The 19285-nt window shown below is 41.6% G+C and overlaps 2 protein-coding genes across 13 annotated transcripts in view; one reads left to right on the top strand and one right to left on the bottom strand.

The window, feature by feature from the left end:
- The window catches only part of CD274 (CD274 molecule), a 127790-nt gene that overhangs the window by 18049 nt on the left and 90456 nt on the right, over positions 1-19285 (top strand). The gene's annotated exons all lie outside the window — the stretch shown is intronic.
- On the bottom strand, positions 4738-17913 carry LOC145516312 (prorelaxin-like). The gene is given in 3 exon segments (XM_081517464.1): positions 4738-5033; positions 10654-10838; positions 17849-17913. Coding segments are annotated over 3 exon segments (546 nt in total).

The following is a 19285-nucleotide window of genomic DNA, read 5'->3' as shown; positions in this document are numbered from 1 at the left end:
ATGCAGGTCAGGAAGCAACAGTTAGAACTGGACATGGAACAACAGACTGGTTCCAAATAGGAAAAGGAGTACGTCAAGGCTGTATATTGTCACCCCGCTTATTTAACTTATATGCAGAGTACATCATGAGAAATGCTGGGCTGGAAGAAACACAAGCTGGAATCAAGATTGCCAGGAGGAATATCAATAACCTCAGATAAGCGGATGACACCACCCTTATGGCAGAAAGTGAAGAAGAACTAAAGAGCCTCTTGATGAAGGTGAAAGAGGAGAGTGAAAAAGTTGGCTTAAAGCTCAACGTTCAGAAAACTAAGATCATGGCATCTGGTCCCATCACTTCATGGGAAATAGATGGGGAAACAGTGGAAACAGTGTCAGACTTTATTTTTTTGGGCTCCAAAATCACTGCTGATGGTGATTGCAGCCATGAAATTAAAAGACGCTTACTCTTTGGAAGGAAGGTTATGGCCAACCTAGATAGCATGTTTAAAAGCAGAGACATTACTTTGCCAACAAAAGTCCGTCTAGTCAAGGCTATGGTTTTTCCAGTGGTCATGTATGGATGTGAGAGTTGGACGGTGAAGAAAGCTGAGCGCCGCAGAATTGATGCTTTTGAACTGTGGTGTTGGAGAAGACTCTTGAGAGTCCCTTGGACTGCAAGGAGATCCAAGCAATCCATCCTAAAAGAGATCAATCCTGGGTGTTCATTGGAAGGTCTGATGTTGAAGCTGAAGCTCCAATACTTTGGCCACCTCATGCGAAGGGTTGACTCATTGGAAAAGACCCTAATGCTGGGTAGGATTGGGGGCAGGAGGAGAAGGGGATGACAGAGGATGAGATGGTTGGATGGCATCACCGACTCGATGAACATGGGTTTGGGTAAACTCCGGGAGTTGGTGATGGACAGAGAGGCCTGGCGTGCTGCAGTTCATGGGGTCGCAGAGAGTCGGACACGACTGAGCGACTGAACTGAACTGAACTGAACTGAACTCCTTGGAAGGAAGGTTATGGCGAACCTAGATAGCATATTTAAAAGCAGAGACATTACTTTGCCAACAAAAGTCCGTCTAGTCAAGGCTATGGTTTTTCCAGTGGTCATGTATGGATGTGAGAGTTGGACGGTGAAGAAAGCTGAGCGCCGAAGAACTGATGCTTTTGAACTGTGGTGTTGGAGAAGACTCTTGAGAGTCCCTTGGACTGCAAGGAGATCCAATCAATCCATCCTAAAAGAGATCAATCCTGGGTGTTCATTGGAATGTCTGATGTTGAAGCTGAAACTCCAATACTTTGGGCACCTCATGTGAAGGGTTGACTCATTGGAAAAGACCCTAATGCTGGGTAGGATTGGGGGCGGGAGGAGAAGGGGATGACAGAGGATGAGATGATTGGATGGCATCACCGACTTGATGGACATGGGTTTCGGTAGACTCCGGGATTTGGTGATGGACAGAGAGGCCTGGTGTGCTGCAATTCATGGGGTCGCAAAGAGTCGGACACGGCTGAGCGACTGAACTGAACTGAACTTGCAGGTAGTAGTATCTGTGTGACACGGTCTGGCCAATGTGAGATAAGCACACATGCGGAGGTTTCTGGCAAAGCCTTTGCTTTTCTAACCCTGGCACGAAGTTTTCTGTTCTAAAATGTACTCTGAGATCTGGAGGTGCAGCAGCCATCTTGGTCTCATGAGGAGAAGAGCATAAGGAGGAAGGCCTATATTTTAAGCAGAGCTGACTGGAAAAGTCGGAGGAGCCTGCTGGCATCATTCAGGGTCGGATGTTTACTCCACAGTCTTCTTTGAAGCCAGCCACTGTTGTAGGGCTTTCTGTTATTTACAGACAACACAATCCTACCTGATACATATATATGAAGAGAGTAAATTTTTTACATGAGAAATAAAGTGAACATACTGTCATCAGCTTCTCATGATAATTTTAGGAGTACTTTAACAGCTCAAGAATTAGATATCTTAAAGATGTTAACTGATTATCTTATTATTTATAGTAGATGATTAACCACAGACTCTTTGTAGCGCTTAAAAAGTGATATCATCAGAGGTGGTGAATACAGATTCTTGGCCTAGGAACCCTGACTCCAGGGTTTTTGTGGAGCAGCAACTCAGGAACATGGGCCAGGGCATAGTTTGGGGAGATGCCTCTTGTGTGTGGGGAATGTCTCTTTTTCCTGTCTGGTCTGTGGGTTTCTTGGTCACTGTTCTTCTCCTCTGTTGGATTTTCCATTTCAGACAGCACTCTTCTTGGCTTTGTCCAAGGGGGCTTATGGCTTCTGAGGTTCTTCAGCCTTTTATGAAGTTTTCCCAGGTGGCCTTGGTTGGAGGCCTGAGGATGGTTAATTATGTATGGGAATTTGAAATATGGGAGTTGCTGTTTTAATCCTTTTAAATTCTTCTTACAGACAGATGATGGAGGTTAAATTACTACTTAAGTGCATTTTTTTCTATAAATGCTGCCTAAACATTTGAGTGTATATAAATTAAAGAAACTGCTGCTGCTGCTGCTAAGTCGCTTCAGTCGTGTCTGACTCTCTGCGACTCCATAAACGGCAGCCCACTAGGCTCAGCCGTCCTTGGGATTCACCAGGCAAGAACACTGGAGTGGGTTGCCATTTCCTTCTCCAATGCATGAAAGTGAAAAGTGAAAGTGAAGTCGCTCAGTCGTGTCCGACTCTTAGCGACCCCATGGACTGTAGCCTACCAGGCTCCTCTGTCCATGGGATTTTCCAGGCAAGAGTACTGGAGTGGGGTGCCATTGCCTTCTCCATAAAGAAACTGACTGAATACTAAAATGATAACTTTGTTACTATACCAACAAGGTTTCATAGCATGTTACAATTATTTTGTTACATAAATGGTTTCTAAATGCTTAAATAGCAAACAAAAAAGTTTGTTTCCTTGCTAAACCAGTTTTTCTGCAATATATGACACTGAAATGTTTATTATCTTTTGTATGTATGCTTGTTTTTCTCCTTAAAGATTATAATTTACTTTTTAGTATTTTAGACAGGAGAGTTCATATAGAAACCCTAGTTTGAAAAATACTTGAGTTTATATAGCTTGAACTGAATTAAATTGACTTGGAGTCCAATCTGATTCTGTGCAATTAATAGCTCAGTAAGACACAAAAATATTTTAAAATCTACTATAAAAGTTGAAATCTTGTGACTCTGCCTATTTGATCTAAGAGTTACTGTCAAAAGTGTTTTGGTCCATTTTATGTATCTGGCCTTTGGAGAGGGCAATGGCAACCCACTCCAGTACTCTTGCCTGGAAAATCCCATGGACGGAGGAGCCTGGTAGGCTGCAGCCCATGGGGTCGCTAAGAGTCGGATATGACTGAGCATCTTCGCTTTCACTTTTCACTTTCATGCATTGGAGAAGGAAATGGCAACCCACTCCAGTGTTCTTGCCTGGAGAATCCCAGGGACAGGGGAGCCTGGTGGGCTGCAGTCTATGGGGTTGCACAGAGTCAGACAAGACTGAAGCAACTTAGCAGCAGCAGCAACGTGTACCTGGCCTTAGGCAATGTGTAAAGTTATTTTTAAATTTCTATTTGTTTATTGGCTATTAAAATAATTTATTTTATATTAAATAGTGACAGAACATTTGGGCATTAGGTTTGGAGGAGAAATGGTGACAGATTATAATTTATCAGATACAAATTTCAAAACCAGACTTATTTTTGAAATTTTTTCCATTCTCACTTATGCAAGATATAGCCATTTACTAAATGATCTATTTCTGTTTCTATTTTCTTTGAGTTTTTGTTACTTTAAATTCAGTTCAGTTCAGTTCAGTCGCTCAGTCGTGTCCAGCTCTTTGCGACCCCATGAATTGCAGCATGCCAGACCTCTCTGTCCATCACCAACTCCCGGAGTCTACCCAAACCCATGTCCATCGAGTCAGTGATGCCATCCAGCCATCTCACCCTCTGTCGTCCCCTTCTCCTCCTGCCCTCAATCTCTCCCAGCATCAGGGTCTTTTCCAATGAGTCAACTCTTCGCATCAGGTGGCCAAAGTATTGGAGTTTCAGCTTCAACATCAGTCCTTCCAATGAACACCCAGGACTGATCTCCTTTAAGATGGACTGGTTGGATCTCCTTGCAGTCCAAGGGACTCTCAAGAGTCTTCTCCAACACCACAGTTCAAAAGCATAAATTCTTCGGCACTCAGCTTTCTGCACCGTCCAACTCTCACATCCATACATGACCACTGGAAAAACCATAGCCTTGACTAGACAGACTTTTGTTGGCAAAGTAATGTTTCTGCTTTTAAATATGCTATCTAGGTTGGCCATAACCTTCCTTCCAAGGAGTAAGCATCTTTTAATTTCATGGCTGCAGTCACCATCAGCAGTGATTTTGGGGCCCCAAAAAATAAAGTCTGACACTGTTTCCACTGTTTCCCCATCTATTTCCCATGAAGTGACAGGACCAGATGCCATGATCTTAGTTTTCTGAATGTTGAGCTTTTTAAATTACCACCATTCAAAAAGGAATAACAATTATTATCACTAATAAACTACTTTCTCACATAAGTATTATTAGCAGAAACTATAAAAATGCGTGGGACACTTTCTTACACATCAAATGAAAACATAAACACTAAAAATAATTTCTCATATTTTAATAATCAGTAGGGTGACAGAGGCATTGGTGAATGTGTCATCGAGAATACTTGTGAAGATTAGATGAAATACACAGCTTCACTTCAGCACAATTGAACTATGTCTTTTTTGGTACAACATCATAGCAATATTTCTTAGCCAGGGCTAACCGTCTCTTTTTTCGAGAATGTCTCTCTGAGCCTGAGTTTTCTAATTCTGAACCTCTGTTGTCTTCTGCTTCATTTTTAAATTCTTCAGAGTTAAGATTTGAATCCTTTAATGCAGAATGTAGTTGCTCTCTCAATGATGGCTGCCTCTCAGATAGCGTTGCCTTCTTCTCCTGTGGCAAAGTAGGAACAAATTCCAGCATCTTTAATGTTTCTACATCACTGGTCATGGAGGATGGCATGATTTCTAATTTAAAAAGAGGGGGAAGAGAAAAAATATCCATGCCAAAGAACATCAGGAAAACTATAAAATTTTGCATAGACACAAAGGAAAGCATTGCCTCAACAGAATTCAACAATCAAACAGAATTAGCAAGTGTCCTCATATCTAAAAAGCTTAGTTTATTATAATTGGGCAGGTTAAAGTATTCCAATATTACCAAGGTTCTGCTTTACTCCACTTGGACCCTTTGTTGTCTCTCCTCACGTCCCATGTCCCTTTAATGTTTTCATCATGGTACTTGTTGTTGTTTTTTTTTTAATCTGACACTTCTGAAGTCAGCTTAACCATCGAAAACACTAGTTTGACCATGGATGAATTTTTATTACCTGAGTAATTTTCTTCTATCACTAAGTAACATCTGAGTTATGCTAGTAAACCTTGAAAAGTATATTAATTAAACTATCAAATATTTCATGGTAGGAAGTTACTGCTTCAGGATAAAGTAAAAACAGTAGAATTTCCAACTGCTCTGATCTAGGAAAGAGGAGATGCCAGTCTCTGATTCTCCTCGTACATCTATTTAATAATTTCTCTTCCCTAGGGTGTTTTGGAGAAGGCAGTGGCACCCCACTCCAGTACTCTCGCCTGGAAAATCCCATGGATGGAGGAGCCTGGTAGGCTACAGTCCATGGGGTCGCTAAGAGTCGGACACGACTGAGCGACTTCACTTTCACTTTTCACTTTGATGCATTGGAGAAGGAAATGGCAACCCACTCCAGTGTTCTTGCCTGGAGAATCCCAGTGACAGCGGAGCCTGGTGGGCTGCCATCTATGGGGTCGCACAGAGTCGGACACGACTGAAGCAACTTAGCAGCAGCAGCAGCAGCAGCAGGGTGTTTACTCCAAATCAATAACCCTTTACATTATAGAGAAATCGGTTAAAAGAACATTAACCAACAAATCATTGACTTTGACAGATTATTAATCTGTTGTGGTATATATCTACTGACTAATGTACTGTGTATGTTTTTTTTTTGTCCCAATATTGTGGATCATAAACTGTGCAAGTTCTGTGTGTTGCCTAGGAAGGGAGCCTGTTCTTAAGTAGTGTGCCAGGATGGGCATACATAAAGGTTGGGACTTTGGCTAGGTCCTTTCAGGGACCATCTGACATCTTCCTTCTTTATACTTACTCACTATTGTTGAACATGTATTGACTGTTTCCACGTTTCTGGCATCGCCAGATGAGAGATATAAGTAAAAACAATTTTCCTACCCTCAAAAACCTTTCAGATAGATTCTCTCCTCACCATTCAGTTCAGTTCAGTTCAGTAACTTAGTTGTGTCTGACTCTTTGCAACCCCATGGACTGCAGCATGCTAGGCTTCCCTGTCCATCACCATCTCCCGGAGCTTACTCAAACTCATGTCCATCTAGTCAGTGATGCCATCCAACCATCTCAGCCTCTGTCATCCCCTTCTCCTCCTGCCTTCAATCTTTCCCAGCATCAGGATCTTTTCAAATGACTCAGTTCTTCGCATCAGGTGGCCAAAGTATTGCAGTTTCAGCTTCAGCATCAGTCCTTCCAACGAATATTCAGAACTGTTATCTTTAGGATGGACTGGTTGGATCTCCTTGCAGTCCAAGGGACTCTCAAGAGTCTTCTCCAGCACCACAATTCAAAAGTATCAATTCTTTGATGCTTAGCTTTTTTTACAGTCCAACTCTCACATCCATACATGACTACTGGAAAAACCATAGCTTTGACTAGATGGACCTTTGTTGGCAAAGTAATGTCTCTGCATTTTAATATGCTGTCTAGGTTGGTGATAGCTTTTCTTCCAAGGAGCAAACATCTTTTAATTTCATGGCTGCAGTCACCATCTGCAGTGATTTTCGAGCCCAAAAAAATAAAGTCTGTCACTGTTTCCATTGTTTCCCCATCTATTTGCCGTGAAGTGATGGGACCATATGCCATGATCTTAGTTTTCTGAATGTTGAGTTTTAAGCCAACTTTTTCACTCTCTTCTTTCATTTTCATCAAGAGGCTCTTTAGTTCTTCACTTTCTGCCATAAAGGTGGTGTCATCTGCATATGTGAGGTTATTGATATTCCTCTCAGCAATCTTTGATTCTAGCTGGTGCTTCATCCCAACCATACCTATCCCAATTATGTAGTTTTGAGAGTTATAGCACCAAAAAAAAAAAGAAAGATAGAAACATACATAAAGCTTAGATTATATTGTAAACCTAAAGCAATTTGTGCTCTTTTTCATGGACAGCAAAACTGTCCTTTTCAGCTTATTAATAAGACATTCCTCCTGAAATAGTGGAATCAATGAGGTGAAGAGAAATCTTAAGCGTGGAAGATAGATTCCTGTGTAATCATTGATGCCTGCAAATCAGAGAAGGCCATGCCCCCTCACCGAGGCAGGAATGGTCCAGGCTACTTCACGTCCTATGAGTTCTGTAGCAAGTCTCAGTCAACAACAAACTGCAACAATTAGAGTTCTCAGTGGAAAGAAAACAATACTCTAACATTTTATTTTCCCTTCCAGTGTTCTCTCTCATTCAAGTTCTAGACTGGCACTGACAAATGGGAATTCATACCGTTTTTTGGTAGTCAGAAATTTTTGCTTTTTCCCTCAGTAAGGTATCCTAAGTTCAATTCCATCTGTCCTCATAAAAATACTCCTTGCTGTAACTTAAGCTTTCTCTAATTGGAGCTCTGCTGAATACAGAGAGAAGCTGATTTCCATACACTGAGCCAGCTAATGAATCAGGCAATATATTTGTCATTTCTATTATATTTATTCATAATATGTTGTTTGGGGCATTTTTTTTTTCAGTTTAAAACCTTGTTTTAAAATACTTTGAAAGTCATAGAAAATTCACAAAAGTATGATAGAATTTCCATGTATCTCTTTTTTTCAATAGTGGTAAGAACATTTAACATGATACCTGCTTTGAACAGAATTTTAAGTGACCAGTACACCATGATTATGGTAAAGAATCTGCCTGCAATGGGGGAGACCTGGGTTCAATCCCTGGGTCGTGAAGATCCCTTGGAGTAGGAAATGGCAACCCACTCCAGTATTCTTGCCTGGAAAATTCCATGGACAGAGAGTTTGGCAGGCTACAGTATATGGGTTCACAAAGAGTTGGACACGACTGAGCATGAGTGAGTGAGTGATCTGTAGGTACAATGTTATAAATTGGATTCCTAGAACCAATTCATTTTGCATAATTGAAATTTTATATGTGATAATTAGAAACTCCCATTTTCCCCTCCTCCCAATCCTGGTAATCACCATTTATTCTTTCCTTAAGTTAGACTATTTTAGATACTTATTATAGTAGAATCCAGCCATTTTCATCTTTCTGAGATAAGCATTTTTCACTTAGCATTATGTCCTCCAGGTTCATCCATGTTGTTATGTAAGTTAAGGTTGCCTTTTTAAAGGTGAAATAATATTCCATTGGATGTATACAGAATCTTTTCTTTACTTTTTCTTTTTTAAAATTTTTCAAATTATTAAAGTCTGATAATACGTTTACAGGAGACTTGCCACAAAATTACATATAGTTTACTATATATTACATTTATTTTAAGTAAATAAATTAAGAGTTTTAATATCAAACTCTCAAAAATTAATAGAATAAATAGACAGAAAAGTAAAAGGCTATAGTACACCTGAGAAGCACTGTGGACCAATTCAACATAATTAAGATTTATACAGTTTTCACACAAGAGTAGGTTACAAATTCTGTTCAAGTTCCCATACACCATAAACCAGGAGACACTAGTACATATCCAAGGACATAAAACAAGGTGTAAAAATTTCATGGTCTGAAGGTATTTAAATCATATAGAGTCTGTTCTCTTAATCACTATAGAATTATGTTAGAAGTCAATATTAAAGGATATTTGAAAATAACCTACACATTTTCAAGTGCAATGTGACATAAACCAAAAGAGTTTTTGACTTAGCCATTAAAATCCTCAATAAAGTTAAAAGTATTTTGGTTGATACAGCTTCACTTGTCTAATTTTGCTTTTGTTGCCTGCATTGTACTCTTTATTAAAATTATTTTTTAAGTTTGTTTTGAAACAATTTGCAGTTTGTAACAACTGTAACTTCTGGAGTCTAAAAGGTAATATCCTAATCAACCTAAATAAGTACAAATGTTTCTTAATCAGTATAATTTGGAGTAAAATCTCACTAACATAGAATTCTTCTAAATAAAAATTCTATCCTGTTCTTAAAAGGGGTACGGTGAGTAGTATTTATGCACACATTGTTGGAAAATAACCGTAAACAAAGAGTAACAAAGAATTCTGTAGATAGTTGCATTCAATAAGTCTCTGACCAACAATGTAGAAAAGTAAAGTAAAAAAGTTTTATATCATGTTTTAAGTTCCATAAAAGGGCAGTAAATGTACTTAGTGTGCACAGTGATTTTATATGAGGGTCACTTCTATATACGATATGCATATAGCCTATAAAATATAGTTGTGATTTATCATAAATTGCATGTGTTATGAAATATAAAACAGTTACCCATAATGGAGCTTGTCCTCTCTGATTTTCACATGACCCATTACACTGATTAGACTACCCTATACCTCAGTGAAAGTTTCCATTGTTGTTTAAACTTAGCTTCCAATTTATCTTTATAAGTGCTTTATAACTAACAAAGTGTTTTTTTAAAACATCCAAATTTAAGCCATACTCCAATCTGAGATCTTGATATTAAAGAAAACCTATTGCAGCTTCCAAATTCTTGAAGCATCGATCAGGGTTTCTGGTCTTTATCTATAGGGCAAATGTCCCTTGACTCTTAGTCTCCTTCAGTTTCTCTTATAAACCATCAGGCCCGTATCTTTCTCTTTAATCCCTTCTCAAATACCTGAACTTTTAGACTCAGTTCAAAGAAATGGGAGGCTAGGTTCTCCCCTTTAGTGAAGTTTACAAATAAATATAAAAGAGGAATTTTTCAGTGATGTGGGCCACAGACCAGTTTAATTTTTTTGTTGTTTAAACCAAGGAGGAGGGTCATTAAATTTAAGGCCCGCTTTTATGTTTACCACTTCAGGATCCTGTTGTAGTTCTCTGTCCCATGCTCTTTGGTGTACAAATAGCTTGATAACTATCTCATACCTCACTGTTTGCCCCCTGTCATCTCAGGTCAAGATGCCCTGTCCAGTTGCCCCACCTACCAGCAAGCCTGCAGTCCTGCCTTCAGACCTTGACTCTTGGGTCATCTGGCCTGACTGTGCCCTGCCTCTTGTGGATCTTTGAGAACTTACCTTCTTTTGTTGCTCCCTGCTTCTCTCTGTTCTGTCAACCTGACTGCCAGGAGGTAAAGGGCAACAATTGCTCTCAGCTGAGCCCAGCCAGTTGCTCTTCCTGCTGCTTTCTGTGCCTCTGGTGAAATACTGGATGAAATCCTCACTAGAAAGCGAAGTTAGCAAGCAAAAGCTGGAACTTCTCTTTGGGCACCAGCAGCTTCAGAGTCAGGGCAGTGAGCATGTGGCCAGTTAAGTTTCCAGCCAGGCCCTGTGGCCAGCCATTCCTGTTGGTTGCCAGCCTGACGGCAAATAGTGGAAAGTGCGGGGCAGCTGGCAGGGTGGGAGCTCTCACCTACTGGTGGTCCTGATCCCAGTGGAGGCTCCTCCAGGCTCAGAACATTTCTCTTAAATGTGGGCAAGCTACAGGTGTCAAAAAGGATGCAGATGAAATCTTGGCCACATGCCTGAATATCATCGTTGTCTTAGCCTGAAATCTCTCTGGGAAGTTGGCACAGTAGCAGCCAGACTTCTAGCAGGTTTCACCCTTCCCTCCATTCCTCCATTAGCCCAACTTTCTGTTTTTAGACCTTTAACAATTGTTACTTTCTCTCTTTTACCTCAAACATTTTGTATGCTTGGGTAACGTAGTCAGTATTTGAAGTCTTTATGGACAGAGAAGTCTGTAGGGCTGCAGTCCATGGAGTCGCAGAGAGTCAGACACGACTGAGCAACTGAACTGAATGGAAATATAAATTGATAAGCTTCCCTTAGTGGCTAAGATGGTAAAGAATCTGCCTTTAATGCAGGAGACCATGATGCGATCCCTGAGTCGGGAAGATCCCCTGGAGAAGGAAATGGCAACCCACTCCAGGTTTCTTGATGGAGAATCGAATGGAAAGAGGAGAGCCTGGCAGGCTATAGTCCATAGGGTCACACAGAGTCAGACATGACTGAAGCAGATTAGCACAGCACAATATAATTTAATTATCTCCAGTGTTTTAATAATATTAGCCTGATTAGCTTTCCCAGAGAGTTCAATTCAGTTCAGTTGCTCAGTAGTGTCCGACTCTTTGCCACCCCATGAACTGCAGTACACCAGGCCTCCCTGTCCATCACCAACTCCCGGAGTCCACCCAAACCCATGTTCGTTGAGACGGTGATGCCATCCAACCATCTCATCCTCTTTTGTCCCCTTCTCCTTCTGACCCCAATCCTTCCCAGCATTAGGGTCTTTTCCAATGAGTCAGCTCTTCGCATGAGGTGGCCAAAGTATTGGAGTTTCAGCTTCAACATCAGTCCTTCCAAAGAACACCCAGGACTGATCTCCATTAGGATGGACTGGCTGGATCTTCTTGCAGTCCAAGGGACTCTCAAGAGTCTTCTCTAACACCACAGTTCAAAAGCATCCATTCTTCAGTGCTCAGCTTTCTTCACAGTCCAACTCTCACATACATACATGACTACTGGAAAAACCATAGCCTTGACTAGACGGACCTTTGTGGGCAAAGTAATGTCTCTGCTTTTCAATATGCTATCTAGGTTGGTCATAACTTTCCTTCCAAGGAGTAAGCATTGCTTTTAATTTCATGGCTGCAATCAACATCAGCAGTGATTTTGGAGCCCCAAAAAATAAAGTCTGACACTGTTTCCCCATCTATTTCCCATGAAGTGATGGGACCAGATGCCATGACCTTAGTTTTCTAAATATTGAGCTTTAAGCCAACTTTTTCACTCTCCTCTTTCACCTTCATCAAGAGGCTCTTTAGTTCTTCTTCACTTTCTGCCATAAGGGTGGTGTCATCTGCATATCTGAGGTTATTGATACTTCTCCCAGCAATCTTGATTCCAGCTTGTGTTTCTTCCAGCCCAGCATTTCTCATGATGCACTCTGCATATAAGTTAAATAAGCAGAGTGACAATATACAGCCTTGACGTACTCCTTTTCCTATTTGGAAGCAGTCTGTTGTTCTATGTCGCATCCTGTCCTGCATACAGGTTTCTCAAGAGACAGGTCAGATGGTCTGGTATTCCCATCTCTTTCAGAATTTTCCAGTTTATTGTGATCCACACAGTCAAAGGCTTTGGCGTAGCCAATATAGCAGAAATAGATGTTTTTCTGGAACTCGCTTGCTTTTTTGATGATCCAGCAGATGTTGGCAATTTGATCTCTAGTTCCTCTGCCTTTTCTAAAACCAGCTTGAACATCTGGAAGTTCACGGTTCATGTATTGCTGAAACCTCGCTTAGAGAATTTTGAACATTACTTTACTAGCGTGTGAGATGAGTGCAATTGTGCAGTAGTTTGAACATTCTTTGGCATTGCCTTTCTTTGGGATTGGAACGAAGACTGACCTCTTCCAGTCCTGTGGCCACTGCTGAGTTTTCCAAATTTGCTGGCATATCGAGTGCAGCACTTTCACAGCATCACCTTTGAGGATTTGAAATAGCTCAACTGGAATTCCATCACCTCCACTAGCTTTGTTCTTAGTGATGCTTTCTAAGGCCCACTTGACTTCACATTCCAGGATGTCTGGCTCTAGGTGAGTGATCACACCCTCGTGATTGTCTGGGTCGTGAAGATATTTTCTGTATAGTTCTTCTGTGTATTCTTGCCACCTCTCCTTAATATCTTCTGCTTCTGTTAGGTCCATACCATTTCTGTCCTTTATCGAGCCTATCTTTGCATGAAATGTTCCCTTGGTATCTCTCATTTTCTTGAAGAGATCTCTAGTCTTTCCCATTCTGTTGTTTTCCTCTATTTCTTTGCATTGATCGCTGAGGAAGGCTTTCTTATCTCTCCTTGCTATTCTTTGGAACTCTCCATTCAGATGGGAATATCTTTCCTTTTCGCTTTTGCTTATCGCTTCTTGTCTTTTCACAGCTATTTGTAAGGCCTCCTCAGACAGCCATTTTGCTTTTTTGCATTTCTTTTCCATGGGGATGGTCTTGATCCCTGTCTCCTGTACAGTGTCACGAACCTCTGTCCATAGTTTTCAGGCATTCTGTCTATCAGATCTAGTCCCTTAAATCTATTTCTCACTTCCACTGTATAATCATAAGGGATTTGATTTAGGTCATACCTGAATGGTCTAGTGGTTTTCCTTACTTTCTTCAATTTAAGTCTGAATTTGGCAATAAGGAGTAAATGATCTGAACCACAGTCCGCTCCCAGTCTTGTTTTTGCTGACTGTATAGAGCTTCTTCATCTTTGGCTGCAAAGACTATAATCAGTCTGATTTCGGTGTTGACCATCTGGTGATGTCCAAAATTGGAAAACCCAGCAGTGGCCACAGGACTGGAAAAGGTAAGTTTTTATTCCAGTCCCAAAGAATGGCAATGCCAAAGAATGCTCAGACTACCACACAGTTGCACTCATCTCACATGCTAGTAAAGTAATGCTCAAAACCCCAAGCCAGGCTTCAACAATACATGAACCATGAACTTCACATGTTCAAACCAGATTTAGAAAAGGCAGAGGAACCAGAGATCAAATTGCCAACATCTGTTGGATCACTGAAAAAGCAAGAGAATTCCAGAAAGACATCTATTTCTGCTTTATTGACTATGCCAAAGCCTTTGACTGTGTGGCTCACTACAAACTGTGGAAAATTCTGAAAGAGATGGGAATACCAGACCACCTGACCTGCCTCTTGAGAAATCTGTTTGCACATCAGGAAGCAACATTTAGAACTGGACATGGAACAACAGACTGGTTCCAAATAGGAAAAGGAGTATGTCAAGGCTGTATATTGTCACCTTGCTTATTTAACTTATATGCAGAGTGCATCATGAGAAACGCTGGGCTGGGTGAAGCACAAGCTGGAATCAAGATTGCTGGAAGAAATATCAGTAACCTCAGATACTCAGATGATACCACCCTTATGGCAGGAAGTGAAGAAGAACTAAAGAGCCTCTTGATGAAAGTGAAAGAAGAGAGTGAAAAAGTTGGCTTAAAGCTCAACATTCAGAAAACTAAGATCATGGCGTCTGGTCCCATCACTTCATGGCAAAAAGATGGGGAAACAGTGGAAACAGTCGCAGACTTTAGTTTTTGGTCTCCATTGCTTTGCCAAGAAAGATCCGTCTAGTCAAGGCGGTGGTTTTTCCAGTAGACATGTATGGATGTGAGAGTTGAACTATAAAGAAAGCTGAGCGACAAAGAATTGAAGCTTTTGAGCTGTGGTGTTGGAGAAGAAGAAGAAGACTCTTGAGAGTCCCTTGGACTGCAAGGAGATCCAACCAGTCCATCCTAAAGGAAATCAGTCCTGAATATTCATTGGAAGGACTGATGTTGAAGCTGAAACTCCAATACTTTGGCCACCTGATGTGAAGAACTGACTCATTTGAAAAGACCCTGATGCTGGGAAAGATTGGGGGCAGGAGGAGAAGGGGACGACAGAGGATGAGATGGTAGGATGGCATTACAACTCAATGGACATGTGTTTGAGTAAACTCCAGGAGTTGGTGATGGTCAGGGAGGCCTGGCGTGCTGCGGTCCATGGGGTGGCAAAGAGTCGGACACGACTGAGCGACTGAACTGAACTGAATGAAGAAGGCCCCACACGTTGTTTTGGTTATACATGTATTTTTCAGCCAAAATAATTGTAAGTCCAACTGTTGGAAACATTAAAATGGAAGAAGAGTAATTAATGTTTCAGAAGTCCAGGAGAGCAGGCCTCTGATCTGCTTGTGACCTGTGTGTACACTGCCCAAAATTCTTAACCTGCCTGCAACCACATCAAGCCAGGCAATACTTTAGACAAGAAAGGTAGTGGGTCTTGAAATTCTTGAGCCACTGGAAGCCTGGCCAAACCTTGTGAGTCTCAGGAAATCTTGTGACTCACAAGGTGAACCAAACAATTGTAAAAAGGTCAAAGTACAACCACAGCTGCATTTTTGTGTTCAAACTGATGATCATATGATTTTGCCACCTGGGATTATAAGCGGGACATGGCACTTTGAATTCTAATTTGTGGGGTGTTGGCATTATCCATGACCCTTTCCCAATGGGACTCCAAACTGCTGTTAATGAGGAACTTCCCAGTGCTGTTAAGTCTGGACGTAAGTCAGTCCAGTTTGGTGAGGTCTACACTGTTACTTCTCTCTATTGGTTCTATTTCTTTTCTTTTAATGAGTGTATATTGAACTTAAGTCAAGTACTCCTCTGTAAATAACTAAAATTGTTTATGTGTGTAACAGGTAGCTCCTTTTGTTAATGAATCCTTTGAACATAAATAAAAGTAAACTTTCAGAAAACCCTTGCCCTACTGTTAAAGGTAGCAAGCAAATTCATGTGTCAAAGTCAGGGCCTGACAGTCAGCTAGACTCCTGAGTAATAATAACACTGAAGTCATACCTAGACATAAATACAACAGTCAGGTATGCTAAATATATGAGAAACAGTGTTACTTGAATTGACTGATGAACCCTCCTGAGGCAAGATCTGGCCAACCCAGTAGATGGTTAATCACAGATTATTTATGTGCCATTTAAAAACTCATCATATAATAAAAAGTAATGAATGTGGATCCTGGGACCAGGACCCCTGCCTCCAGGCATTTTGTAGAAGAGGGGTTAAGGGAAAGGGGTCAAGGGGGTCTGGGGAGCTATGTTCTGTCTCTGGGGCTGCATCTTTGTCCTGTCCAGGTTATAATTTTCCTGGGCACTGCCATTGTTCTTCTGGGTTAGAATCTGCATTTCCATCAGGTTTTGTCCTGGGTGGCAGACACCCTCTGAGGTTCTAGTCTTTAATTGAATTCCCTTGCTCATGGCCTTCTACCTGCATTAGCTTCCATCCTCTACATATCCAGCTGGTGTTGGCCAGTGAATCCCAGAGAAACTCACTTTTTAAAAGATATAAGACTCTGCTCTTTTGTGTTTCACCACTAATATCTTTTTGAAAGGTTTATGTCTTATAGTCAATTCTTATTTTTTTCTGATCTGTCTGTGCTACATACTCCTAGTAATTAATGCTTCATTGGATATATTTTTGCTTGTATATTTTTTCCTTTGTTTCACTGTGATTTGGGGAAGGCAGAGCAGTAAACCTTTGTCTATTTTCAAGCATCCTGATCAGAAAACCTTGCTGACTCCACATCTCTTAGAGTAAGGGGTTTGTGTTTTCAGTTCAGGGTGTCATGCTGCTTCATCACCTGAAAAACAACACGCGAAGGGAAATTGGGGTCTTCAGAAAGTTGTCTTGTCATCAAACCTGTGGAAATCTCTTTATTAAGAGATTAGAAAAGGTAAATTGTTATAGAAACCTTGGCAATGGAAAGAGACAAGTGACACTCGGAGAGGAAGAACAGCAGGGTCTGTTTAGCACCAGTGCAGGCTCAGTGGAGTCGCCTCCAGAGGCTGAGCACCTGGGCTTTTTTCTGGGTATCTTTTATATGGCATGGGCTTCTGGGCCTTAGTGACTTTCCTGCTTAAGCAGTTTGGCTGACTGCAGTAAGCAGGTCAGTTCACAGAAACAGAGGTTGTGAGCAGCGATAAGCAGGCCAGTTTACAGAAGTGGTGAGCAGTGAGCATAGCAGTAAACTTAAGCAACTATTTTAGTTTTTTTTTTCTTCCTCTTCAAGATAACTTCATTTTTTTCTTATTTGCATCCAGATAACAATATATGTGCTAAAGGAATGTTCAGAAAGAATCATGCCACCAGGTGGAAACTCCGTGTGAATTGGGATCTTAGTTCTGTTCACTGAAACATGCTTGTTATACAGTAGGCACTCAGTAAAAGGTCTGCAAATATGCTGGTTTTTGAAATCACCACAAATGTTGATAAGCTGAGTCTAAAATTAAGGTGCAATATTACATGCTGCCTTAACATCTAGTGAAACTAGGAGGGACTTAGATAGCTTAAACACAAGTTCATCTCCCTCTTCTGTTCCCACAGATAGGTTCCCCTTAGTTCAGTCACTCAGTGGTGTCCCCACTCTTTGCAGCCCCATGGACTGCAGCACGCCAGGCCTCCCTGTCCATCACCAACCCCCAGAGTTTACTCAAACTCATGCCCATTGAGTCGATGATGCCATCTAACCATCTCATCCTCTCTTGTCCCCTTCTCCTCCCACCTTCAATCTTTCCCAGCATCAGGGTCTTTTCAAATGAGTCAGCTCTTCGCATCAGGTGGCCAAAGTATTGGAGTTTCAGCTTCAACATCAGTCCTTCCAATCAGGACTGATTTCCTTTAGGATGGACTGGTTGGATCTCCTTGCAGTCAAGGGAATCTCAAGAGTCTTCTCCAACACCACAGTTCAAAAGCATCAATTCTTCGTCACTCAGCTTTCTTTATAGTCCAACTCTCACATCCATACATGACTACTGGCAAAACCATAGCCTTGACTGGACGGACCTTTGTTGGCAAAGTAATGTCTCTGCTTTTTAATATGCTGTCCAGGTTGGTCATAATTTTTCTTCCAAGGAGTTCCCCTAGTCCCTCATTAAGAGGGCTAGGCACAATTCCTCCTTATCTCTGAGTAATGGGTTTCATTTCCCTGCCCTCAGGGGAAAAAGCCAATTACATTGTCTCACAGTAACCAGGGTTACCTCACTCTCAAAGGCTTGCCTTCCACAGCCCCTGGTGGTTTGTTCTGTTTCGGTGCGGCTCCCATGTAGCTTCATGTCGAATGCAGTGTCTTCCTACCCTGGACTGTGAGCATATGCAACTAATAAACTGCTGCCAATCTCATCTCTTCAGTGTCAGGTATTGGATATTGTATGTGACCATCCCCATAACTCTGGGGTAGATTCCCTCCTTTCCAACTGGGTAAAAAGGAGGCAGTTAAACCAATGGCATAATGAACAACATGTCCCAGTCATCACCAAGGGCACTTGTTCAGCTTTAATGAACTTCTCATGGACAGCTAATTCCATGTTATGTGAAAAGCCACGTGAGGCAGAACTGCCAATTTCTGTAGACCTATGCTTTGGGTATATTTTGTGTCTTTGTCAGTATTGCCAACTCTTCTACCCTAAAATGCTCTCATTGCCAAGACAAGAATTGTCATTAATTTACTATACCATAGCTTGACATGTTGTTGGGTTTGACCTGTGTTTAACAGGTGGTCTCTGTGGCTCCTCCCGGTAAAGGTGGGGGCAGCTAACCTTAACTGATTGGTTCCTGAGTTCCAGTTATCAAGGATCGAGCTAAAACAGTTGGGTCACTGCATCTAGCCTGGTGATCATAACTGACAGCTTGAGGGTGACCATGTAGATATTGTTTGTGATTGTGCTCCTCTGGCATAGGCTCAGGGATGGATCTCTGTGAGATCTGTGAAAAGGAAGGACACCACCATCCCAGGAGAATTAAGCATGGCATCACATGCTTAAGAAGATTTGCTGCTCAGGCAGAGATAGTGCCCGTCTCCTGTGCTGCTGTTTCCCTTGCTTATGTCATGTGCACTCTTTTGAACCCCAAGTGCATCAAGGTTCAAATCCAGGAAGGCCTGCGGCCAGGTTCTGATGAGGAAGGAAAATTAGGGGAGCATTTTCTACCAGCCCCTCCCAAAACACCAGAGGGCGTAACTCAACTGGTCTCCTCCTGTTGCAAAATCCCTTTCCAAGGTATCTCAGCTTTCTTTAGTGTTGCTGATTGCCAGGATGCCAAAGGGCTAATCTGACAATCACAAAGCTCGATGGCCCTCAGACAGGCCACAGACGAAATTAGCCTCTTGGATGTGAACCCTGACTCCTAGGAGATAGACTGGTATTACCTACAGGAAGAGGAAGCCACTTTTCCCACAGCCCCCTGAAGATCTGTACTACGGATAATTGGACTGAGACTGAAACTGAAAACCATGACTTTTTGTAGCTGGAGATACAAAATGTTCTGAGGGAAATTGAATAGAGAAAGAGAGAGAGAAAAGCCAATAGGTGGGGTGTTGTGATTCATATACCTAATAGCAGACAGCGCAGCAGGACCCTTAAATACCTCTTCTCCTCCTGCTGCCTATGCTTCTGTTACAACAAAGATCCTGATTTTCA

Source organism: Giraffa tippelskirchi, chromosome 1 (genome assembly GCF_054371585.1).
Source record: "Giraffa tippelskirchi isolate mGirTip1 chromosome 1, T2T-mGirTip1v1.2.pri, whole genome shotgun sequence".
In the NCBI taxonomy this organism is placed as follows: domain Eukaryota; kingdom Metazoa; phylum Chordata; class Mammalia; order Artiodactyla; family Giraffidae; genus Giraffa; species Giraffa tippelskirchi.
Note: the sequence above shows the minus strand (reverse complement) of the source record. Positions and strands in the feature narration are given on the sequence as shown.